The 26083-nt window shown below is 44.9% G+C and overlaps 1 protein-coding gene across 1 annotated transcript; it reads right to left on the reverse strand.

The window, feature by feature from the left end:
- Nucleotides 1-1806: 1806 nt before the first annotated feature.
- On the reverse strand, nt 1807-26083 carry PM20D1 (peptidase M20 domain containing 1). The gene is made up of 13 exons (XM_049771008.1): nt 25915-26083; nt 22737-22823; nt 20873-21105; nt 20435-20521; nt 18939-19072; nt 18345-18464; nt 17631-17706; nt 17199-17260; nt 16722-16800; nt 14480-14551; nt 5933-6101; nt 3986-4085; nt 1807-2013 (listed from the first exon to the last, which is right to left on the reverse strand). The coding sequence occupies exons 1-13, from the start codon at nt 26081-26083 to the stop codon at nt 1890-1892; spliced, it is 1512 nt and encodes a 503-aa protein (XP_049626965.1). The 3' UTR covers nt 1807-1889.

Consider the following 26083-nt stretch of genomic DNA (forward strand, 5'->3'; position numbering starts at 1 on the left):
GAAGGCAAACGCCTTACCTCCATGCTATCTCTCCGGCTCTTCTCACCATTATCCTATGACTGCTTAATGCTGCCAAATTTGGAGAAGTGAGATGCCTGCATCCCCCCCCCCAAATCCAAAACGAAAAAAACCCCAAAAGGACTGAAGTGGTAGCACAGTGGTAGGGTGTTTGCCTTGCATGCAGCTGACCCATGACAGATCCCTGGCATCCCATATAGTCCCTGAGTCTGCCAGGAGCGATTTCTGAGCACAGAGCCAGGTGTAACTCCTGAGTGCTGCCAGGTGTGACCCCCCAAAAAAGGGGGGGAACAGATTTCTCTTTCTTTATGAATCACAGCAGCCCAGTACCACACCCCAAACCCTCTAAGTTGTCTAGATATACAACTTAACCTTATCAAACTGTCAAGTCACCAAATTTATTTCAGATCTATGAGTCCTAAATTGCAGCTGCATGAGACCTCAACATTTTATAGTAGTGTTAGCCCAGTTAGCACAGGAAATCTAATGAGAAAATAAACTACCAAACAATAAACTCAAAGAGTAACACAGAAGGCTTAACTAGCACCAACCACAACTCAGTAAATACTTAGAAACTGACTCTAGTGAACACCATAGAGAGATATAACAATGATCTCAAATTGATTCTTGTTGATCAAAGTTGGGTTTTTCATTTGTTTTTGGGTCACACCTGGCAGTACTCAAGGGTTACTCCTGGCTCTGTACTCAGAGATCATTTCTATTGGTGCTCAGGAGACTGGAGATGCTATGGGGTGCTGGGGATTGAACTCAGGTCAGCCACATGCAAGACCCTACCCATTGTGCTATTGCTCTGGCCCCTGTTAATCTAAGTTTTGATAACTCCATTTTACTCAATGTTCTAACAGTATGAAATAAATTTATTTGTGCCTACAAGAAGGCAGACTATGTGGTGGTTGGGAAACTAGGGACACTAATCAAGGGAAGGGATACTGGTGGTGGGATTAAATGTCTGAATACTTAATGTCTGAAATGACTATTATGAGCAACTTGTTAAATCATGGCTTTATAATAATTTCAAAAATTGGCTGGGTCAACGTAATAGTTAAAAAAAGGGGGAAGCAACTTGTACATCCCCATGTCCACAGGTAGGACAGAAACCCTAAGGCATTCAATAGACTCTCCATGGGCCTTTGATTAAGTCTGAACCAGGGAATGATAGCAGCTCCCTGCTGATTCTGGATTCCACCAGCGCCCCGATCTCCAGTGCTCTGCCCTTGGGAATTTGGTCAGTGTGTGCCCGAGAACTTTTTCCACAGACAAGTCCTTCTGGGCTACAGGGACACCACAGCAGGGTGTGGCACAGGACAGGCAGGGAGCAAAACCTAGGGAACTCGTAAGAAGTTCAGGAACAGAGGCTTTGTTTTCCAGCAAACCTGGGGTACTTCAAAGCCCCCACTTTATTTCTACCCTGCAGAGACCAGTAGGTGTTCATAGATCCCTTTATTTAAACAATTGTGACAATCATGGTAGTATCCCAATTAGAGAGGCCCTACTCCATCTGTAGACAAAGTTAGAGGTGGATGAGGGAGAAAAGCACTGGAGAGTCATAAGTTAAACAGAGAAGGACAAGAATGCCTGAAGTGAAGCAAACCACTGGCAACAGTGGGGAAGTTTTCTGTTTTGAGTCTTCAGGTCAGGGCAGCTCAGTTAGACAATCCAGATGCCTTTTGGGCAGAGACGAAAAGGTTGTGATGCTGTGGAGTTTGGAAAGGTTGGAGAAGAGTACGGCGCCTCCTTAAGGCAGGTGGGTAGGTGACAGTTGTGGCTTCAGTCAGGTCTCATCAGCACTGGCTCTCCCACGGGTTTTGACCTCGCTCAGACTCAGGCACTACCACGCTGTCTCCTCAGCCTCACAAATCGTGCAAGTGGTGAACATCTGTCTGCTCTATGTCTGCATTTTGGATCAGTTCAAACATAAATTTCACTTGGGTCTCGTAGTTTTGGATGGAGATTTTCTCATTGACGCCATGGATCCTGAGGGAGAGATTTGGGGAAAGAGGAGAAAATACGATACTGTAGTACAAGTGTGACACAAATCATCCGCACCCCACATCTACAGCATTGGACTCCCGCATTCCAGGGGGACGAGAGGGTTTCCTGTGACATTTGGTGTCTTTTTAGGATCATCATTGGCAAAGAACGGGACGGGGGGCTACGGAATTAAAACTCTTGGGGAATTCAAACTTTTACTCTGGAATCTGTTTCTTAATGTAGCCTCTCTTCTTAAGCTAGAGTGTTCAGCTAGACCTATCTCTAAAGTCAGCACCCCTAACCTGCTCCCTTAGAGGGCACAAGAGAATTGGGGCAGGGTAGCTGCTCTGGATACTTAGACGCTTTCTAATTCATCTAGGAACTTCACCACCAGCTCTCATGCCCACAAGTCTGTCTCCCCTTAACATCAAAAAACAACAAACCATCTACCTAACCTCAAAGACAAAAGAAAACCATTAGAGACCTGCTCTCCTCACTCTCCAACCCAACTAAAAAGCTCTGAAATTTGCACTGAAGCTCATGTTCAAATTTTCTTTGTTTTGGGGGTCACACCTGGCAGTATGCAGACTATTCTTTGCTCAGTTCCTAGGGCAGGGGTCTGCAGCCTTTAAGACATAAAGAGCCACTTGGACTCGTTTCGGAAGGAAAAAAAAAACCTGGGAGCAGCAAAGCCATTGCAACATTTAAAACAAATATAGCACTGCATACATTGTCTATCTTTTTTTTTTTGGGGGGATGTCACACCCGGTGGTGCTCAGGGATTACTCCTGGCTGTCTGCTCAGAAATAGCTCCTGGCAGGCACGGGGGATCATATGGGACACCGGGATTTGAACCAACCACCTTTGGTCCTGGATCGGCTGCTTGCAAGGCAAACACCGCTGTGCTATCTCTCCGGGCCCATCTATCTTAATACTATTTACAGGATAGTGAAGTTAGCTATTGATCTGAAGAAAAAAAGAACTTTTTCACTTAACAATAGAAAATATGTTTGTGCAAATTAATAGACAATTAAAATATTTAATATACCTGTTTAATGAGATTTTTGCCACACAGCACGGAGGTAAGTGATACCGCTTCCTGCACCCCTGCTATCGGCCTTGTTGTCAGAGCCAGGGCAAAACTTCAGAAGAGCCTCACACTGCTCTGGAGCTGCCAACCCCTGGCCTAGGGGACCTTACAGTACTGGAGATCACACTTGGGCTTCCTACAGGCAAACCTATGCTACAACTCATTGAGCTATCTCTCCAGTCCTGAATATTTCTGGTTTCATTGGAAACCAGGTTTGGATATGATAAGGAGTAGAATAAGAATGCAAATCACCTCAGGATTAAAACGAGTGAAGAAACCACAAGGAAGTCATACAACAGCTAAATCTGGCTATCATCTTTCAGTTTTCTTTAGTGAATTTTCTTTTTTTGGAGGGGGGGGCACACCTGGCGGCATTCAGGGATTATTACTTCTTGCTTTGCTCTCAGAAATTGCCCCTAGCAGGATCTGAGACTGACTGTATGAGATGTCAGGGATCGAACCCAGGTCTATCCTGGATTGGCAGCATGCAAGGCAAATGGCCCTACTACTGTGTATGTCTCACAGACCCCTTTTTAGTGGGTTTTCTTATGAGTATTTGAAGCATGACCCCATTTTTTACTTCAACATGTACCTGTATCTGAATGGGTGGTATTGAGAATTTTGGAGTCTTCTTTTGGCTACTAAGTGAGTCCCAGTGGGTAAACTTTCCCGAAGGGAGAATTGCATCCAATTGAAACATTTCCATTTCTGGGGAGGGGGAGGACAGACTGTCTTGAAGGTGATTTGGTCAGCACGGTCCCCCTTTAGTTTGTGCTAACTCTGACAGGCCCCATTTTGGGACAGCCAGATGAATTGGCTAGAAAAAAGAGGCCAAATGCATCTCCTCTTTCCCCTTTGCTGTTCAGACTTGTTCTGCTCACTCACCTGTTGAAGGCCTCAGATTGTATGTAGATAGGGGTGAACCTGTAGAGGCTCGTGGTGAGGTTCCTAAAGTGGCGGCTGTCTGTGTTGGCGATACAAATACCTAGAAAGGCAAGATCAAGAGGAACAGGTACTTAAGCAAACTTAAGCCCATGGAGTGGGTGGGAGGGTAGTACACTGAGGGTGGAGAGATTTTTGCAGATCCATTCTGGGTCTGCAGGTGGTTACTCATTCTCAAAACCTTCCTAAGACATCACTCAACCCAAAGCATGGCATTAGTGATATCCAGGGACAGTACCTTCATTTCATGCCTATAGCCAGGTTATTTCTGAAATTGTTATTATTGTTGGGTTTTGGCCACACCCAGCAATGCTCAGGACTTACTCCTGGTTCTTACTCACTCCTGGCATTGCTTGGGAGGCTGTATTGGATGCTGATGATTAAATCCTGGATAGCCATGTGCAGAGCAAGTGCTCTACGTGCTGTACTTATCTCTCTGGCCCTACTTCTGAGATGTAAATATCCAGAAGTGCACATATCACTTCTAGAGTGCCTGAGTTCTATAATCCTAAATCAGAAATATATACTTTCAAGGAATTTTACTGTTATAAAACGCATCCTCTCAAAGAACAACAAAATTTCCTGTCTTTCTCATTCTTTGATGGAGAAAACTTATGACACTTCTTTTAGAGTCAAACTTCAGGTTTTCAAAGTCCTGGAACACCCCCTCTCCTTTCCCATCCTGCAGTAACAGTTCTGGGCACTCTGGGCTGGGGCTGCTCCCAGAAGGAGGTTCTTTGGGAAAAGACAGCACAGCAGCCAGTTCAAGTGTGGTGGAACAACATGATATATTGTCTTGTGGCTGGTTCATTTTCCATGGTTGCTTTTAGATGGCTAGCAGGTTCCTTCATTATTCCTTACCTGGGGGAACTCTTCTGCCCTACTCCCCCCAACCCCCAAAGAACTAAAGCAATAAAGAGATTATCTCAGATGTTCAGTAGGGCCAGTAGAGCTGGGGAAATTTGAGGGCTGAGAAAGAAGACTTGGTCTGTGGGAACCAGAGTCCCTGGATGGTGATGCCTAGCGCTGTTTTGTGGTAGGAGTCTGAGGAAAGCCTTAGGGTGCTGTGCTTCGGGAAGAGAGGTCAAGCTCTAGAGTTAAGGATGACACATTTCTGAGGAAATCTAACTGGAAGGGACCTTGTATGTAGAATGATGGCTGATCCTATGCTGCTGCATAAGACCCCAAAACCTGATTCAAAGTGGGGGATGTAGGGCTGTTTGCAGGCCTCAGTTTGCGGCTGAATTTCTGACAAGTTGGTTACTAGGCTATAGATTCCAGAATTCTTTGCAGATTTGTTTAAATCAAATCTGGGGAGTGGGCCCAGGTAATCTGCATTGTAACTGTTTATGGGGTGATTTTCCACATACAAAGTGAGAACCCTTATTAACATTTGAAAGGTTAGCTGAAGGTGTGGGCAAAGGGGTACAAGGTCCTGTTGTACACAGTGATCTGGGCTGGAAGAGTTGAAGGAATAGATGTGAATTGTACTAGCTGGAGGCATTTCTGAGCTGGGAATTCATAACTGCTGCTGACCTGTAATCTTAGAATGGGCCACTAAGAGTGGGAGAAACTTGGGAGTTGTTCTGTATCTCCTGGGTGGGTGGGTGGATTGGTGGGGAGTCTGGAGGGCTTTGTTTCATGCCTAAATTTCTGGTCCAGGTTAAGCAAGGATCCAGCTTCCACTGATCTAATTGATTGTTTGTCTTCCTTTCCTGTTTGCTTTCTCACTTCCACTCTAAGGGGAAAATACAATTCCACTCCCATCAGGAGGGGGAAGCTGACAGCTGTTTCCAGAATGAACAGCTGGGGTGGGGGAAGGGCTGTGGATGCTGATAGGAAACAGTTTTGGGCCTCCCTCCCCCCAGCCGCAGCTGATGAAATCATTACCTGGGACAATAATGTGAAGTTCCGGGAAGACAGATTGTATGGTCTGGTGAAGCAGCTGGTAACCCAAAGCCTGGTCATCAAAGGGACTGGCAGGCTGGGGGTTAAAGGCCTTCAACACATGTATCTGGACCCGGTCATCATCCACAGTGTTTTTGACAAATTCCAGAACCTTGGGGAGAAGCAGTTGCGGTTCTTATTGATCTGCTAACCAAGTGCCACGTGAATTCAAACAGTTCTGATTTCTCTCAGTGAGGCAGAGACCTGGAGTTAACAAGTGACCTTGGTTTCCATGGAGAAGGAGGAGAGACTGGCTGGCCTGCTTGGAATGCAGTCTACAGCCTGGCACAACATTTATAAGGCTGGTTAGATTAGGAAATGAGGGGCTCTTCTCTTGGGGCTGGGAGGTATGAACTCGGAAGAGTTATGACCTGCAGATTTAAGGCGTGTCAGTGTTCTAACCCTCAGTCCAACTGAGGGTCTCAGTGGTACTGAAAGGCCATGCTTCTTCCCCTCTCTGGGCATCCCTGCTTCCTGTTTGTGACCATCCAAACTGGAGCCCGGAAGATGAGCTCAACATAGGCAGCCAGGAATGTGGGACTTAGTATTCAAGTTTTCTCTTTGCCTCCTTTCCTCAGGAAGGAACCTGAGTAAGCTCCTCGAAAATTCAGTCTGAAATGACTAGAGTTGAACTCAGAAATCCTGGTCCCAAGCAGGATGTTGACCAGACCCTGAGAGGTCACATGAAGCTCAGTGGGAAGCTGCCTTAGGGTGTCTCCCAAGTCCACAGCCACCCAGGGAAAACATCTTACATTGGTCTCCACCAAATTGATAAGCAACTACTTTAGAACTATCTGCTCAAAAACAAAATTGGAGTGGATTGTTGTTCATAGGTGCCATCCAATCACCTAAAGAGGGGAATTTACCTCAAGAACATATCTTCTATAGGGTCGGGGAATAAGAGTTCTTGCTTCTGTTTAAGAAACTACTTCTGGGGCCAGAGAGATAGCATGGAGGTAAGGCGTTTGCCTTTCATGCAGAAGGTCATTGGTTCGAATCCCGGCATCCCATATGGTCCCCTGTGCCTGACATGAGCAATTTCTGAGTGTGGAGCCAGGAGTAACCCCTGAGCACTGCTGGGTGTGATCCAAAAACCACAAAAAACAAAAACAAAAACAAAAACAAAAAAACAACTACTTCTGGGGCCGAAGATATAGTTTAATAGGTAGTGCACTTGCCTTGCATGCAGTTGACCCATGATTGATCCTCAGCATCACACATGGTCCCCAAAGCCTGCCAGGAATTATTTCTAAGTGCAGAGCCAGAAAAAAGCCCTGAGCACTGCTGGGTATGGATGGCCCTCTGCTTTTTGGGGAATAAAAATCAACAACAGAATAAACTACTTATTTTTTTTTTTTTTGTGGTTTTTGGGTCACACCCGGCTGTGCTCAGGGGTTTTTCCTGGCTCTGTGCTCAGAAACTGCTCCTGACAGGCACGGGGGACCATATGGGACGCCGGGATTCGAACCGATGACCTTCTGCATGAAAGGTAAACGCCTTACCTCCATGCCATCTCTCCGGCCCCAGAATAAACTACTTATGAAACAAATCAGTTCTCTGTAGTTGGAGAGAAAGGAATCGGCCTCAGTTCACACTTATCAGAGCTTCTCCCTTCAGTAATTCAATTCCAAGTACTCTAGCAGGAATTTACGTAAAAGCTATATATCCTCTACTCCTGGGGAGATTTCTAAAGTCAGTCTTTATAAGACATGTTGGGACTGTCCCTGTCTTCCCTGCTTCAAATGAAAGAAATCTTGTCCCAGAAAATGAAGGTATGAGATGGCAGGCACCCTTTATGAGATGCACTAAGAACTCAATTTCCCACTGGCTTATTTTTACCTCACTTCTGTATTTCCTATTCGGAGACCATGAAAGGCATATAATAAACGTTGGCATATAATAAACGTTGGCTTCATAGAATTGGGAAGATGAGAATTAGTAAAAGTAATGAAAGTTGTCTCTGTTAAGTAAACTTGTGCAAGGCAAGGGCAGAGCACTGAGTAGCAGAGTGCAGCCTATAGAAAACCTGGGTTCCAGCCCTGGTTCTGCCAACAATTACTGAAAGGTAATTGTTTAGGCTGTGGAGGTAGCTCACAGGGTTGCAGTGCATGCTTTGCACACATGAATGAGGCCTGATTTAGGTCCCAGGATACTACTTGGTTCTTTGAACAGTGCCAAAAGCATCTCCTAAGCATCAGCTTTGTGTTCCCAAAGTCCTCCCCTTCCAAATGTCAGGGATGCAGTTAGTATTTCTACATTGAGTGTCTGACTTCAATGGGTGATAATTAAAAAAAATATTTTCTGGGCCAGAGAGATAGTACTGTGGTAGAGCGTTTGCTTTGCACGCAGCCAACCAAGGACGGACAGTGGTTTGAACCCCAGCATCCCATATGGTTCCCCAAGCCTGCCAGGAGCGATTTCTGAGTGCTGAGCCAGGAGTAACCCCTGAATGCCCCCGAGTGTGACCCAAAACACACAAATTTTTTTCTTTTTTTGGTCATACCAGCCAGTACTCAGGGCTTACTCTTGGATCTGCACTCAGGAATTACTCCTGGCAGTGCGTGGAGGATCATATGGGATGTGGAGATCATACCTGGATTGGCTACATGTAAGGCAAACACCCTGCCACTATACTCTGAACTCACTCTGATGCCTAGGATGGTAATTTCTATTTAGAACCAGAAAGGTGATGCTCATTTAAGATAAATTCCCTAGTAAAGAATTGAGTTTGTATTTAAAGGAAGGATATAAACTGTATAAAACTGTATATAAAAAGTATATAAAATGTACTATATATACTCGAGTATAAGCCAAATTTTGTGACAAAAACCCTGAACTCGGCTTATACTCAGGTCATAGAAGTAATCAAATGCACACAGTCTCCAGTCATCTTCTGCTGTCTGTTGGAGGGGGTGGTGCTTCACCTCAGTCCACAAGTCGCTGCTGAGCTGAAGAGGTAGGCAGCTGAACTGAACTGGATGCCACTGAACTATTTAACTCTAAATATTCAATGGCACATTTAATTAAGTAAAAAACCCATTTAAGCAGCAAAGTCATGTAAATAAATGTTTATAAATCCTGAATCCTTATAATCCGGGGTTTTGGAGTATAGGGATTCAGTATTTTTAACCATTTATTTACAATGCTTTACTGTCTTAAATGATTTATTCACTTTATTAAAGTTGCCATTGAATACTATGGTTTAATGTGGTATGCTAATGGTATACAGTATATCAAACAATCATGTATTGTAAATGTAATCATGTATTTGTTTATATATTTACCGATTCCTCAATTATTGTAATTGTTGTGGGTATATATATATATTTTTGTTTTGTTTTGTTTTGTTGTCACATCCAGCATCGTTCAGGGGCTACTCCTGGCTCTACAATCAGAAATCATCCCCGGCAGGCTCGGGGGACCATGTGGGGTGCCAGGATTTGAACCACCATCCTTCTGTATGCAAGGCAAATGCCCTACTGCTGTGCTATCTCTCCAGACCCCTATATTTTTATTTTTGAAATTTACCATTGGCTGCTGCATTTTCCACCTTAGCTTATACTTGAGTCACTAAGTTTTCCCAGTTTTTAGGGTAAAATTAGGAGATTGGCTTATACTCGTGTATATATAGTAAATATAAACCATAAAAATGATACAAATTCAGAGCACAGCAAGAGGCTTTAAACAAAAATTGACACCAGTGCTGTACTTGGGACAGCCACTGGGGTGAGTTCGTCTAATGGGGCATCTATACGATGATGTGGTCATCAGCACTACTGGGATTATTACTTGTTAAGAGACACATCAGTAATACATACATACATACATACATACATACATACATACATACATATGTAGTTATAGTTATGTTTTGTTGTTGAAGCCAAGAACAGGTATTTAAAAACTGGCAAGGGGTCGGAGACATAGCTCAATGGGTGTTTGCATGTAGGAGGCCAGAATTTGATCCCCAGCACCACCTGGTCTCCTGAGCACCACAGGAAGTAATCCAGTTGGGTCTGCCTCTTCTCCCACAGATCAAAACAATCCCTAAACTGTTAAGACTTTTAGGTAGTAAATTCACTTGCATCTTTTAGAGGCTACTCTTTAGAGAACCCATCAACCTGTGTCCCAGTTCTCCCCAGGCTTTTCTCAGTTCTCACATAAGGCCTTCTCAGAGAGGAGCACAGTCAGTGACTTTCTTTAGGGTGGCCCAGCCTGGCCAATTTGTGATGGATTCTCCCAGAAAATTCTTGATTCACTTGTCTTCTAGAAAACTGACTTGTGCTGGAGAGAGAGCTTTATCAGCCTTCTTTGCATGCAAAGAGACATGCAAAGCACATGCTTTGCATTTGAGAAGGTCTTATTTACTGCCAGCAGCACCCTGAATAGCTACTTCACCCCCCCCCCCACACACACACCAATTGGTGTGATCCAAAACAAATTAAAAAAAAACAAAAAAGGTCAGCTTGAGACAGCTCAAAGAGCTGGAGTGCAGGCTTTGCAGGAGATCTGGGTTTAATTCCTGGCATTTCATGTTCACCAAGCCCTACCACGAATGACCTCTGAGTACCAGGCCAGGAGAAGCTACTGGGCACTACAAGCTGTAGCTCCCTAACCAAAACATTAAAATATTTGTTCATTAAATACAAATGTTTTTTTGACCAGCGGCTTTCTAAGTGGTACTCACAGGGTCCAGGTACAACCAGACCAGAGGGTTCAATGGTAGGGCCCAACAATGTGGTGCTGCTCAGGTCCTGCTCTGCCCAGGACCACCAATGTCACATCCAGCAGTGCTCAAAGTTCCCTCCATGGCTGCACATAAGGATGCTTTGAGGTCCATGTTATTCTGGGGATGGAACCTCAATTGGATGCATGGATCCTTGTACCATCTCCCCAACCACTGACCCCAGTTGTCATTGATTTGGTTATTTGCTTCTTGCTCTCTCCTTCCTCCTTGAACATATGTTACATGTTAAAATATGGGCTGTCCTTTTAATTTCCCTCAAGTACTTAGGGCAGTGCTTTTCAAATAGTGGGGTGCCCCCCAGGGGGGCTGCGAGGCTCTGTAAAGGGGGTCGCGTTTGACTTCTGCAAACACTGTCATAACAAGCTAACATGTCATAACAAGACATGTTTATGTCTCTATGTCTCTGAAACTGAGAGTTGCTGTGTCCTGCTTCAAACCCTGCTTCGAAAAGCTATGCATTACAAAACGTGCTCATTGTAGCCATTAATCCAGACATCACGTCTGATTAAAAAATCGGCTCAAATTATTTTATATATTTTTGTTTTGCAAGTTAAAGTTTTTTTAAAGATATTATTTACAGTCGCGCAGGTGCGCAAAAAATGATTTCTTCTTCCTAGGGAGACATGGCAGAAAATAATTGAGAAGCACTGACCTAGGGGAAGTATGTGTAGCTTATTACACACTTAGTGAATGAATGATGGAAACAACCTTTTGAACAAGTGAATTCCAATTCAGAAGAATTCCAACTTCTTTTTATTATTATTATTATTATTATTATTTTGGTTTTTGGGCCACACCCGGCGGTGCTCAGTGGTTACTCCTGGCTATCTGCTCAGAAATAGCTCCTGGCAGGCACGGGGGACCACATGGGACACTGGGATTCGAACCAACCACCTTTGGTCCTGGATTGGCTGCTTGCAAGGCAAACACCGCTGTGCTATCTCTCCGGGCCCAGAATTCCAACTTCTGAGCAGCACTATATTCTAGAAATCTTTTATGTGGAAGTTATGAGGGATCTCCAACTGGCCTTATTTCTGTACTTCGAAATCCTTTCAGAACCAACCCTGCTTTCCAGAGAGCCCATTAGTTTTTTTGTTTGTTTTTTGTTTTTGGGTCACACCTGGCAGCGCTCAGGAGTTACTCCTGGCTCTGCACTTAGAAATCGCTCCTGGCTGACTGGGGGGACCATATGAGTTGACAGGATTTGAACCACTGTCCATTCTGTGTTGGCCATGTGCAAGGCAAATGCCTTACCACTGTGCTATTGTTCCGGCCCGAGAGCCCATTAGTTTTATGAAGATGGTCACTTGTCATAAATAGGTGCTAGAGGCCTGGCTACATCCATAAGACTCAGAGAACATAATGTACTCCTGCCAGGCCAGCCTCAGTTTCTGAATTTGTGGCCCTCAGACCAGAAGGTATGTCTGTAATGTGCAGGAGTTAGCCACAGAGAAGTGAGCAGGACAAGGGGGCACAGAATGGGGGAGGTTTTCCACTTCATACTGTGGAGGTTGATAGGAAGGCATTAGATAGTGCACCTAGCAGTGAGTAAGGAGGAGGGAGGAGAGCCAGAACTTGGGGAGATGAAAGCCCTGCTGGTGGAAAACAGACCATGGAAAAAGCCTTTAGCTGGGAAAAAAACAGTGGAAAGAAGCTCAATGAGGGGAATTTAATGATTTCCTGGCCCCAAGAGTCCCCAGGGAAAGGACAGAGGTTGGCACTGGATAGAAAGCAGCACAGCCCAGGGCTCACATGAGCCCTAACTCCCCATGAATGCTGGGGACTCTGGCAGGCTATTTCCTTTCTCTGCAATGAGGTGGCCTCAGTCCTTGGGAAGCACTTAGGGGGCAGGTCCACCTAATGTATGGACAACCCCACTCTGCTTAACTGTGCAATGTATTGTTCTGCTTAATTTGTTGGATTGCTTCTTCTGATTTTTTTTTGTTTTGTTTTGTTTTTGGGCCACACCCGGCAGTGCTCAGGGGTTACTCCTGGCTGTCTGCTCAGAAATAGCTCCTGGCAGGCACGGGGGACCATATGGGACACCGGGATTCGAACCAACCACCTTTGGTCCTGGATCGGCTGCTTGCAAGGCAAACACCACTGTGCTATCTCTCCGGGCCCTTCTGATTTTTTTTTTAAAAGATTAGATTTACTTTTCAAATGTGTTTGAACTCAAGGTGAGGTTAAACTAAGCTGAACTTTTGAAAGGTGTCAACCATTGTGCAGCTCTGCTCACTTTCTGAGCTCAAAGGCTTCTTCTTTTTTTTTTTTGGTTTTTGGGCCACATCCAGTGACGCTCAGGGGTTACTCCCTGGCTATGCGCTCAGAAGTCGCTCCTGGCTTGGGGGACCATATGGGACGCCGGGGGATCGAACCGCAGTTCGTCCTAGGCTAGCTCAGGCAAGGCAGGCACCTTACCTCTAGCGCCACCGCCCGGCCCCCAAAAGCTTCTTCTTTAGGGAAGCTGAGCCTGACCTCTATGCAGGCCTGGCTCTTTGTTTCACTGCTATCTTGTGGACATTCAGAGCACACACCATGCCTTTGCAACAACACATTCATCTAAAGTTTCATAGTTTGAAGATCATGGCGGACCAGGCCAGGCTTCATCCTTAACCATCTCTCCTAATTTTTTCAGCCTTCCCACAGAACTGTATTGAATAAAGATTTCAAATATGCTGCTAACACTCTAGTCACTCTCTCGTTCGTATACTATCAGCTTCTCACCCTTCCCACACTTCTCTGTGAATTTATTTTCTTGAATTCACAATTGGGTGAAAGCATCAGCACTTGGCCAACTACTTAGGTTTAAAACCTTGGAGTTCTCCTACCTTCCCTTTACTACACACATAAACCACTGAATCCATCTCTCATGCCTCTGGGGTGGCATCTTTTTCCTATGACCTTAGCTTCCATCCTGTGCTTCACCAAAGCCTGTTGTCTGAGATGCTGCCTATTTTCCTTTCCTGTGACTCCTGCTCTAGCACCCTGCAGGTAGTCATCAGCAACACCGACACAAAAGCATGTCTGGCTCTTGTGGAGCTGACAGTCTCTGCCCCATCTCGTCTGACAGACAAGGATGGACACTCACATTGCAGCTCCTTTCCACCTTCCATCACTTCTCAGCTTAATTTACTCTTTAGCCTGACTCTTAATGCCACACTTCTAACAAAGTTCTTTTTGTCCCTTAAGTTCCTGCTGCATTTTTCTGGAGTTCAAAGAAGACTTTCTTATCCTTTGTTGGTCATGTCAGTCTCCATTTCTGAACTGGTTGTATGGTAATCTGCCCCTCCCTCATTATTAGGAACCTGAATTACAAAGGATAAAATCAGACTCTAAATTAGACTCTAGCTGTGTAATACTTCTTGGAAATGTAACTTTCTGTTTAGATATGCCTTAGGCTCGCCAATTAAAAGATAGTACAGTTATTAACTCATGGGGGAGGGTTATGGGGAATAGAGCAGTACCAAGTACACAGCAAATACCAAATACACAGCAAGCACAGTGTATGTTTGCTGTTACATATTGTCTCTCACCATTAGTATCCAAATTCTCCCTAATCAGAAATCTTGTATTGTAGCCAAGGACCTGGTGCATAAGATACCTTTGAAAAATGAAGGGAAGATCAGAGAGTGGGACAGCACTAGGATTGCAAGTAAACATAGACTCCAGTGATACAGCTGCCTGATACTGAACAAGCTGAACTTTTGAAAGGTGTCAACTGTTGAATACAAGGTACATACCTCTTCGACAGTCTGTGATGGGTGGACCCGCAAGTTGACTGTGGCCTGGGCAACTGAGGGGATGGAATTGACCTGGAGAAACATAAACTCAGGCCTGAGTAAATTTCTCTGAACTGATCCCTATCCAGAAAATGCCAAATACTACTAGTAGGGAAAGAGGAGACTGATTTTGACTTATTACAGATCAGGACTTAGTTCTTTGAGTGAGCAGCTAAGTGGTGATAGGAGTTGGAGGTGTGTCTGTTGTAGGTCAGAGATGCCTCATTTTTCTTGGTCTTGGAGAGAAGTGGCTGTGACATTGTCTTGGCTATCGACTCTTTTCTAGATCACCCTCATCAGCGCTGGTGCTCCTCAGTCCAGTGACTCAGAGCCTCTACAGGCTCCTGTCTTGGTGCATGAGCCTGAACAAACCAAGACAGTGGTGGTTTTCATGTTCAGTAGCAAAATCTGACTATCCTTTGCCTGACCAGGAAAATCTCAGTCTATTGGAGAAGAGACAGGGAACAAGGCTTTTCCCCTCAAAGATCAGTCAAATTCCAGCCACCCCTCTTGCCTTGGACTAGTGTGGGGCAAAGCACCTGTCTGGGGACAGAAGAAATGGACATAGCAACTAGGAAGTCTGAAGACTAGTATTATCTCGTTGCCAGAGAGATAGCACAGTAGTAGGGCATTTGCCTTGCTCAGGAAAGATCTGATTCAATCCCGGCATCCCATATGGTCCCCTGAGCTTGCCAGGAGTGATTTCTGAGCTCAAGAGTCAAGAGTACCCCTGAGCAATGCCAGGTGTGGCCCAAAAACCAATTAATAAATAAATAAGTAAAAAAAAAAAACAAACAAAAAGATTGTTATTATCTCTTTGCTCTTCAAATGTATTTGGTGCCATGGCAGTGTAGAAACTGTTATGAGATTACAAATGGGACAGCACTCTGGACAGAGCAAACATTGTCCAGCAGCAAGCAAGGTACTGGTGACCATTGTAGGCAGCTGGTGAGTGGTCTAGCTGATGTGTGAACACACAGTTATTCTAGGAATGAATCCTGAGCAACAATTTATGGCTTTTCCACCTGCCTCCAAAGCACCAGAGCACTTCACGCTGCACCGTCTTCTAGGTGAGCAGTGACCTCTGAATTGTGCTCATGATTCTGGCAGTGTTGGAATGGTCTTGCCCCACCCTTTTAAATCATTGTGAGCTGAGGTTCATGAATGCAGTATTTGAGCACTAATCCTATAGCTTGTGTCCACTTCTCTTCACCAATGTCCCAAGTTGCACCTCCCACCCTTCAGCTTACCTCAATAGCAGATTCTTTTTCTTTTTTTCATTTAGACACTGTGGTTTGCAATAATGTTACTGACAGAAAGTTTCATGCATATCAATTTACCTCCTTTCAGCAGCCAGTTTTCATCCAGAGTCACTGGTATGGTGGTCCCTTTTCCATCCTACCCCCCCTCCTTCCACCATGATAAGCCTCCTACTAAGGACCAGTTCTCTTTCCCCTGCATGCCCCTTAGAGAGGGCAAGTGTGACTCTGGTTTTGGAGAGAGATGCTCCTTAATGGCCAAACTATTTGGAAATAGATGATTTGACTGAAAGTTATTTCTTGAAATAAAAGTTCATCAAACTTGATTTACTGAAACCTATTTATATAAAAATAAACCTCAAATACAATTTATACTTGATAAACTTGCCTAATATTTAATATTTGGGCAAAATGTCAATGTACATATTATAATTGCATTTGAAACAAAGAATTTATAAATGGCAGTAAGTTTCAGGGTAAAAATAGCATTAAATACTCTATTCATTAAGTTTGGTAGGTAAATCTTTCAAAATATAAGAACAAGTAAATACAAAGACTCTTTGACTTGAATAAAAATGGACGATAAGAATCTGTATTGTGTGTGACTCAGATGCTGTATGCTCAATGAGCATTGCCCATAAAACTGTACAAGAATACTTTTCATATTGGTATATGAATTGGTATACTTTTCATATTGGTATAAGCCCAATGAACCCATGGACAACACCTAAATCACACTGGTACCAAATTTGGTCAGGAAGCTCAAGCCTGAGGCTGCCAGTTCTGAGAGTTCCACTGCTGAAGATACAGGTATTTCAGCACCAGGCATTCTTGTAATTCATATTTTAACCAGAGAAGGAAAGAGGGGATCAGGATATAAAGCCAGAGGATGAAGGGGAAGGGAGTGGGCAGCAAGGGAGAGGCAAAGAAGCAGATAGTGTTACCTTGATTCCTGCATTGAACATGGTGAGTGCTGTGGTAGTCCTGATAAATGCATTGGCTACAGGATTCATCTCTATTACCCTAAAGTAAAAAGATATGTTAGGAAGACTTGTCCAATGAGGAGAAAGAGGGTGGAGAAGTTTCTCAAAACTGAATGAAATGCTCTGCATGAGGGAAGAATGGATATGGATTCAAACCCTGTCTACTTGATCCACCAAACTTGCCAGAGCAACACCCCCTCGAGCATGTTATTACTAGCTGTGCCCCGAAACCAACAAAACTTGACAAGGTAAAGGGGGATGTGGATGAGGTTCAATGGTAGAGTATAGAGGCCTTGTGTGTGCGAATCCTTCTATAAGGGACCCTGTGTCTGAATACTTCTATCTGCTGGCTGGACAGGCCCAATTCTGTAAGAAGGGATGGCTAGGGGTGGGTAGGCACTAGGTAGAGGGTATGAGGAAGAAAAAACAAAACTTTACCTGCTTACAAGGGGCCAAAAAAGCCACAGGTTGTTCAGAATGACATCTATCGGAAAGGGGAACTGAAAGGAAATGAGCCAGGTGAAAGTCAATTCTATGCTGCTGGCCAAGGAGCTCTCCTTAGACCTACCACACCTTACCTCAAGATGAATAGGAACCAGCACTGTAGGGAGTGTGTGTGTGTGTGTGTGTGTGTGTGTGTGTGTATGTGTGTGTGTGCGTGTGTGTGATATGTGTGTGAGAAAGAGAGGGGTCTCAAAGCAACACCAACAGCCCTGGGGGAATGATAGACCCTCAATCTTGACCCAGCCACTGAGAGAACGGGGCTGCAATAGGGCCCTTTCACCACAGAAAAGGTGACTTCTTTGTTTCCCTCTCCCCCAGACTCCCACCCCCTCCTGGCTCAGGAGGATGAAGGACTCTGTCCCACACCTCTTTTGCTAGTAGCTGCAGAGTAGTCTTCAGAGTCTCATCTTTAAACACATTTGGCATTGGTGTCTGCTCCAATCTGGAAGGGAAATGGAGTCATTCAAAGACAGATAAAAATTAGTGACCTGGAAGGAGGAAGCCCTTTGCTTTCCACTAGCTCAATCTTTTGACATCTCATATCAGCAGCAGGGTCCCCTTTACTCTGTCTGTAGGAACCTTCTCCATCTGCCAAGTCCCAAGTCAGTGTACCCCTCACTCACAGCACCTCCCAGTCTCCCCACCAAATCCATGAGGCATGGTCAGCCTGGATTTTTCACAATATAAAGCCTTTATCCACTGCATAAAGCTAGCCCATGGCAGACACATAACCATTAAGCTGAATGAGCAGTGCTTTTCAAATTACTTAGAAACCTTTATTTACCTTTATTTATTACTTAGAAGCCTTTATTTACCTTGCCAGGAAGAGAATTGACACACAATCTACCGTTCATTGCCAACTGGTGATTTCTAAGTTCTGCTCTGGACCTTGTACTGCAGCCGCTCCCTGAGGGCAGAGGGCTCTGCCTGTTCTCCCCCCTGGCAGTATGGCCAGGCGTTCTCACCATGCTGTGTCATGACTCTTGCCTTGGTGGCTCTTGTAGCCCCATCATTTTTTCTCCAGCTTCCAGGAAGGAAAGCACCAGGTCTTCCATGCCATTCTGGCCAGGAGGTACTTACCGGCTGACAGCAGCTGCAAGGATGCCGATGCTAGTCTCATCTGGAGGAGCTGAAGAGTGGCCTGGCATCATGTTTACTTGCAGCATGAGATTGAGTATGCCCTTCTCGGAGACTGCAATCCTGGAGGAGGATTAGAAGGGCTTTGATTTCCTCCTTCCCAGTCTGACCTCATAGGCTCATGTGCCTGGTGGGCCAAGTGGTCAGCTTCATGACTTACAAAGAATCTATGTTCAGGGAGGTGGGAGGGATGGAAGTTGAGAGTTCGAAAGAGATGTAGGTACATGTGTGTTGCCAGCCCTTACAGATGGTGCCAAACACACATGTCACCTGCATCATCCCTTTTGAGATGTGAACCTTCATGCTGGAATGGATACTGGGTCAATGGCTGGTCTCTGCTTTTGGAGAAGCCCGTGCTCTTGCTTGAGTGCATTACTCTCTCTCCTTCTCTCCCTCCCCTTCTTCAGAAATTCCAAATAAAACATAATTCTACTTCAGAAAGAGAGAAGAAAGAAAGAAGGAAGGAAGGTAGGAAGGAAGGAAGGAGTATATAACAAAGACACTAGTAGTCTCAATTGAGCAAATTGCTTTACTCACATGGCAATGGGCTCCTTGAGGATGGAAATGATACCGTCCAAGATAAAGCTGCCTTCATCCACGAGGAAGGCCAGCTGGACGCCCCTGGTCTGCAGCAGTGCTGAGATCTTCTTGGCACCGTTCTCCCCATAAACCTGCAACACTGAGTCTGGAGCCACAGGCCTCCGAGACAGCGACCCATTCATATATGCTCAGGGCTCCAGAGCATTCATGCCCAGCTCCTTTTAGGATGGGGTTTTAGGGCTGTCAGTCTTTTAACAGTTCTTCCTTCAGAGCCTTGGACTATCAGAACCAACGGATCCCAGTTCTTCATTTCCCAAGTGAAGAAACTGGGCTCCAGGAGCAGTGATATCTATGGAAACCCCATGCAGTTATCACCTTGTCCCCAACAGGCATTTCAATGTGGTTCAGAACCCCCTGCCTCAAAAGTATCACCAGATTTTATTAAAAATCCTAGTTTAGGGCCAGAGAGATAGTACAGTGGTAGTAAGCTTGCCTGGCAAGTGGCCAATGCAGGTTTTAATCCCTGGCACCTTTATGGCCTGAGCCCCACCAGAGTGATCCCAGTGCACAAACTGAGGGTATTCTCTCAATTCTTGTTTATGATTGGTTGAAAAAGGTCAACCCAGAGGGAATATACACAGTATGACTCTAGCTACACAATATAGCACTCCAGAAATGGTCAATTTATAGAAATAGTACTTAGGTTTCAACTATTGCCAGGAGTTGGAGGAAGGAGAGAGAGGGGTGAATGGAGAAGAAAGGATCTGTGGACATATTCAGGATGAAGTTAATGAATGAGTCCACCTATTCATGGCACAAGCCCAGTGTCAACAGTCAAGTGAACCAGGAATTTCCGTGACAGATGTGTCAGCTAAAGTTCTCATTGTCACACATGTGCATGCTGCTTAGGGGGATTGATCATGAAGGAAGGTTCTCATTGTAATAAGGGAGATCTCTGTACCTTTCTTAGTTTTGTTGTGAATCTAAAATATCTCTTAATTAAAAGTATTTAAAATAGGGCCAGAGGGAGGATTCCTCTGTTGAGTGCAGGGAAAGCATGGTCCCTAGAGCACATAACAGGGAGTAGCCCCTAAGTTCTGCCATGTGTGGTCCAAAATCAGAAGGGAGAATGTTTTTAAAATTTCAGATATAGGGGGTCAGAAATAGTAGGGCTATTGCCTATCTAACTCAGCCAACCCAGGTTTGATCTCTGGCATCTCACATGGTTCCTGCACATTGTCAGGCATGATTCCTCAGTGCAGAGCCAGAAATAAATAACCCTTGAGCATCACTGGGTATGGCCCAAACCAAATAAACAGAAAACAAAAAGTTCAGTACTTAGCACAGAGTCTGAGAATCTATATTGAGGCAAAGTATCTGTGTAAAGTTTTGGCACACAGATACACGGAGAGACAGTGGTCATGTAGCTGGGCAACAAACTGGAGTAAGATGCAGCACCTCCACATGGAAATGGGTATGGGGAGAGATCCTACCTCCTCATCATGGCCCAGAGCAATGAAGAAAGACCTTCGGGGGATATAGTTTCTGATTAGCAGGAACTCCAAAGCTTGCAAGATAGCCTGTGGACACAGAAACATGGAAAGAGAGAGACCAATTACTTTGGTGGGAGCTCAGGGCATAAGAAACACAGTGCATGCAGCAGGATGCTAGAAGTGGGATCTATTCTAAGGGATCTGGTCCTCCAGAGCAGAGTCTGCAATGAAACCTCTACCTAGAGAAAGCACTAAACAGAAATGGCTGAGAAATTAAAGCCCAGAAAAGGCACGTTCCATATTATTGCCTGGAACCCAGTCCTCTGGAGCTAAAGTGGCTTCTACCACAGGTGTCTGTCTCTCCCAGGTCAGTTGGGGCACCCCTATTCTGGGTTGACCATTAGGACCCCAAGGCAAAGGGAATACCACATTTCAGACCATCAAAGAGTGCTTGTTGTCCAGTGTGCCCCGACCATTGATGAAGCCATCACGCTCCAGCCCAGAGAAGGGGGGCACCTCCCAACCTTCTTCAGAGGCTGGTACCACATCTATGTGGGCCATGAGCATGTAGGGCTGCAAGCTGGGATCTGAGCCTTGGATGGTGAACAGGTGGCTGTAATTGCCTACAACTTCATGCTGAATAAAACTGGTGTTGAAGATTGTAGGAAACACTAGAAGCAAAGGGAACAAAAGCTGGAATGGAGGTTTCATTCAGTTTCCTACCACATAAAGAGAGATTCCCATTAAAAAGACATTTAAAACATACAGTGTCCTTCAGGAAATTTCTAGAACAAAATGCAGTTCCTGGCTAGCTCTGAACTCTCTGAACCCTGGCATCTCTAAACTCCTCTCCCCACATTTCAACATGTGATTACTATTCAGTATCATACACTTCAAGACTGCAACAAGAATGCAACAGATCTGGCTCCAAATCTGGCCTGGTATGATCTATAACCTGTGGTAGGCTGTGCAGACTAGAGTTGTATTTAATTTTGGATATGTAAATCCCAGTGTCCAAATCATTTGGACCCAGATACAAACTACATATAAAATAAAACAAAACAACAAATGAGCTTTTTTTTTCTTTTAACAGCATTACTTTTGTTTGCGTTATGTAGAGATAAACTGTTTTATTCAGTAAAAGGTTACACTTGGTGCAGTTGTGGATGTTCCCAGGGTCCGTCACTCAGGTCACAGTTCTTAAAACATGTGGCTTTAGACATTAGAGAAAGAAACTTTATCTAACTTGGGACTTGGTTGGAAATATCCACATACACTTTGGATTCCTGACAACAAAAGATGTAATATGCTTCTCTGCCAGCCAGTTCATCTAGTTCACTGGAATTCTACCTTGATTTCTCTATCTACTCTCTGTACTTCCAGCAAGGCTATGGGAGTGGACACCATATTCAATGGTCTCCCAGAGTATTAGAGATGGGGTTGCTTCCCAGACCATCTTTCCCACCCCAGAAAACTCTGTTGAAGCTGCTTTCTATTGGGTTTTTGAAGGTGATCCACTACTTTTCATGAACAAATAGGAAAGATGTTTACTTTATGTCTAATCAAAGGACACTAATGCTTATGGGTCTCTTTTGGTGGAGCAGAAGTCAGGGAGCATTTTCAATCTTGAGGAAGAGCATTCTCAGTCTTGTCTCTTGTTTTGTCCTAGTGCTCTGTGCTCCATGGTGGTGAGGGTGAGCGGGAAGGACTGATGTAATCAGTTCAAGTTGTAGAAGCTCAAAAATGTGGAACAGGGCTTAAGGGGTAAAAACAAATATTTCTTCTGTGTAAAGCTCCGGGTTTGATTCAACCATTCGTGCTGCTCACCTCACCCCACTACAACACCATTGATTATGGTCTCCACAAGAATTTTTTTTAATTTGTTAGCAGTGAATATGGAGTAGGTCCTAGATAGATAGAGTGTATGTGTATTTTGTCTGCTGTATAGATGTGTTGGAGTAGGAGAGTATGGAGGGGGGGCATGGTTCTAGAAACCTGCTCAGGAAGAAGGAATGCCTGATCTTATAATTATATGATCTTTATAATATTTACTGAGTGTTGATGTTGCAATAATTGTGACAGTTTAAGTTCCAACCCAACTAGGGCTTTGAAGAACCTTATCTATTTTCTCTGCTGTATTCACTCAAACTTCTAGATTCCCCCCTGCCTTCTGCTCTGCCACAAGACATCCATGAGTGTTAGTGTCCTTTGATTAGACATAAAGTAAACATCTTTAACACCTGTGAAATAACATGGTCTCCAGAACGACTTCCCCTGCCCTTTCCCACAGTTTGTATCTGACCTTTGCGAATGAATTCTCCAAACTTAAGTAAGGCTGTGGTGTTGTACTCCCCAGGTGTCAAGGACACTGTTGGAATCTGGATGGCACCTGTCAAGCGAGAGGTACAAGATTATAGATAACAGGTTTTTCCACACTCCTCTGGACATAAAGTCTTTGCATTTATTGTTTCTTGTGGAAGACAAAACTATCTAAAAACTATACATTTTCCCCTAATTCCAAAGGGAAGAAACAAGTTGGGAGAAGTTGATTGAAGTGCTTAAGGTGATCCAGAAACAAGCAGCAGAAGTGAGATGGAAAACCTGGTCTTTAGGATTTTGCTTTTGTTTTTAAAAGTTAATATGGTTCTTAAAATAAAGTGTAAAGAGCTAGAGTATAGGGTTAAGGTGTTTGCCTTGCATGAACCGACCCTGGTTCAATCCCTGGCAGCATGCACTACGACCCTCGAACCACTGCCAGGAGCAATACCTGACCTCTATTTGATATGAACCAGGGCCTCCAGTCCTCCTCAAAGGAAAATGGAGCCTAGAATGGGAGAGTTAATTTTGAATCCTGACCTGGAATGGGAAACTTCTGTAAACCACCTGCTAAGCCACACATGCCTGAGAAACCTTTGCAGTGACTCCCGGAACCAGTCCTGGTTCCAAGTAAATAAAGCTTTGTGTGCGTGGAGCTGGGCTCTTTCCCATGGCAGCCTCATCCAGAGCTCACTGATCTTTCAGCCAAGGCCAGCTTTGGGACACACAAAACAGGTAAGGTGTGAAATAGAAGATTCCAAGTAAGTTCTTCAGTTCTAAATAATTTCATATGCCTCATAGAAAGGCCTCAGTTTCTAAATTCCCTCAAGGTGCATTTTTCTTGATTCTTGAGTTCCCAATTCCTAACAGTTGTTATCAAGTAGAAGGGGAAATAGTAAGGAACTAAGATACCTGGCGGTTCAGGTGAAAGAACCTCTAGGGACAAGCTGACTTTTGCAGCAACTGTGTTCAGGACTAACCCCACAGAAAAGTCTCTCACATAGATGAAAAGGTGGCCTAGGTGGCCCAAAACTCAGTATTGGCCTTGCTCAAAATGCAAAACTTGCTGGAAGGTCCTCCTTTGGGTTCTTGTTCAGCATTTGCTGACTTCTGGGTACACTGTGCCCATTGCTGCTCACATGATATTTATTTTCTGCTTGAAAAGTCCTGCTCCTCTCCTTCCTGTCAGCATGGGCAGTTTATATTCAACCACAGGCTGGCTTTGGGGCCCTTACCTCCCCAACCCCCACACAGTTAAGTAAGCAGGTTTTTTTTTTTTTTTTTTAAGTTGGACAAATCTCCTGGCACTCAGAGGACTTTGTAGTACTAGGGATTGAGCTTTGGGTTCTCATGTGCAAAGCATGCACTCCAGCCCTTTGTGCCATTTTCTGGAGAAAAATGTATTTGGTTTTTCGGTCACACCCAGTGATACTTAAGGTTTAACTACTGGTCCTATGCTGAGGATAAAGTGAGGGTTGGTTGTATGCAAGGTAGGTGACTTACAACCTTAAAAATCAAACAGGCCTATTATAAAGGCAGGCTGGGGCAGGGATAGGTGACATGGAGTGGACAGACTAAGGGAATATTGATGGGGGGATGTTGACACTGGTGGTGGGATTGGTGTTGAAACATTGCATGTCTAAAACCCAACTATGAATAACTTTGTAAATTACAATGGTTTAAATAAAATAATGACAGCCTCCATCCATAGTCTTCTTTTGCTTATTTGTTTTCGGGTCACACCATGATGCTCAGAGTTTACTTCTAGCTCTGCCCTCAGGAATAACTCCTGGCAAATTCAGGAGACTCCCGGATGCTGAGATCCAATCCAGGGTTGGCAGTCGCAAGGTAAATGTTCTACTTGCTATACTATTGCTCTAGTTCTTCTTCTTCCTCCTCCTCCTCCTCCTCCTCCTTCTCCTCCTCCTTTTTTTGGCTTTTGGTTTTTTTTTTTTTTTTTTTTTTTTTTTTGGTTTTTGGGCCACACCCTGTGACGCTCAGGGGTTACTCCTGGCTATGCGCTCAGAAGTTGCTCCTGGCTTCTTGGGGGACCATATGGGACGCCGGGGGATCGAACCGCGGTCCGTCCTAGGCTAGCGCAGGCAAGGCAGGCACCTTACCTCCAGCGCCACCGCCCGGCCCCTGGCTTTTGGTTTTTGAGTCACACCTGGCAGTGCTCAGGGCTTATTCCCGGCTCTATGCTCTGAAACCGCTCCTGGCAGGCTCAGAATCACCGTCCTTCTGCATGCAAGGCAAACGCCCTACATCCATGCTATCTCTCCAGCCCTTAGTTCTACCTCCTTCTATTTCATAGCCTTCTACTCCATTATTGAATAGAGTATTGCATGGAGTAATGAAAGGAATCAGACTGGAGTTAACACCCACATGTAAGGTTATTATTATCCCATAGAATAGTTAGCTCAGGAACTTCTTTTTGTTTCTGGAAAATGCTGGTTTAGGAGCTTTCAGGAGTTTTTGGCCTTAGTTCTTGTTTTGGGTGACCTCTGGAAGTTCTCAGAGGCTACTCCTGCTCTGAGCTTGGGGGTCAATGCTAGAAGTGGTCTTGACTTGTTGTTTGAAGGGAGGGGATCTCTAATGAGGAGAGGAAATTAGAAACAACTCCCAATCAGGACCACCCCTGGGCAGACGTTGCTCCATTTGCTAAGTCTTCTGGAACAAGCTGACCCCCACAGGAGGGGGCTGGATCTTGTCACCAGTGTCAACTTGCACCAATGCAAGTCTGGCTGGGAGGGGGTGGGGGATGTCATCCAGAGTGGGAAGCCTCAGTGTCTCTCTGAGATAAGATTAGGATCATTTAGTCAATCTTAAGATACTGCGGAAACATAGCAGAGGGGAAAACATCCAAAAGTTTAAAGTACAAATCAAGGCTATGGAAATGCTCGAGGCAAGCAGGGCTGGGCAGAGTGGGCGATAGATAGGCCATTAGGGCAACCTTGGAGTTCCTGGCTTGGCGGGGGACATCGAAGTCCCCATCAGCCAGGACTGAACAGGGTTCAAGGTGAGGGGTGAAGGCGACTGGAAGGGCGGAGGTGGTAAGGTGTGGGCTAGAATTCCCTACCAGTGCCAAAAGCGGACTCCAGCGCCAAAATGCGGATCCAGAGGAAAGAAGGTCCCATATATGCGCCCAGGTAACCCAGACTCACCTTTCAGTGCCTCTTTCATCTTGATGAGTTCCTCAGGGTCGAACCGTGGAGAGATTCGCGATGTCCTCTGATACTCTTGGTCCAGTAGGTCCTTCGCTCTGCAGATGCTGGCGATACCCAGCAGCTGCGCAGTTGCCAGGGTCAGCATGCAAATGGACCACCGCGCCAT

This window comes from Suncus etruscus, chromosome 3, assembly GCF_024139225.1.
Source record: "Suncus etruscus isolate mSunEtr1 chromosome 3, mSunEtr1.pri.cur, whole genome shotgun sequence".
NCBI lineage: Eukaryota > Metazoa > Chordata > Mammalia > Eulipotyphla > Soricidae > Suncus > Suncus etruscus.

Coding starts and splice junctions, on each gene's coding strand:
- PM20D1 (XM_049771008.1), bottom strand. CDS start 26,083: ATGGCGCGGTGGTCCATTTGCATGCTGACCCTGGCAACTGCGCAGCTG. Junction 18,465..18,938: donor CTCAAGGAGCCCATTGCCAT/GTGAGTAAAGCA, acceptor ATCCTCCTCCAG/GATTGCAGTCTCCGAGAAGG. Junction 16,801..17,198: donor TTTTGGCCCCTTGTAAGCAG/GTAAAGTTTTGT, acceptor TTTTTACTTTAG/GGTAATAGAGATGAATCCTG.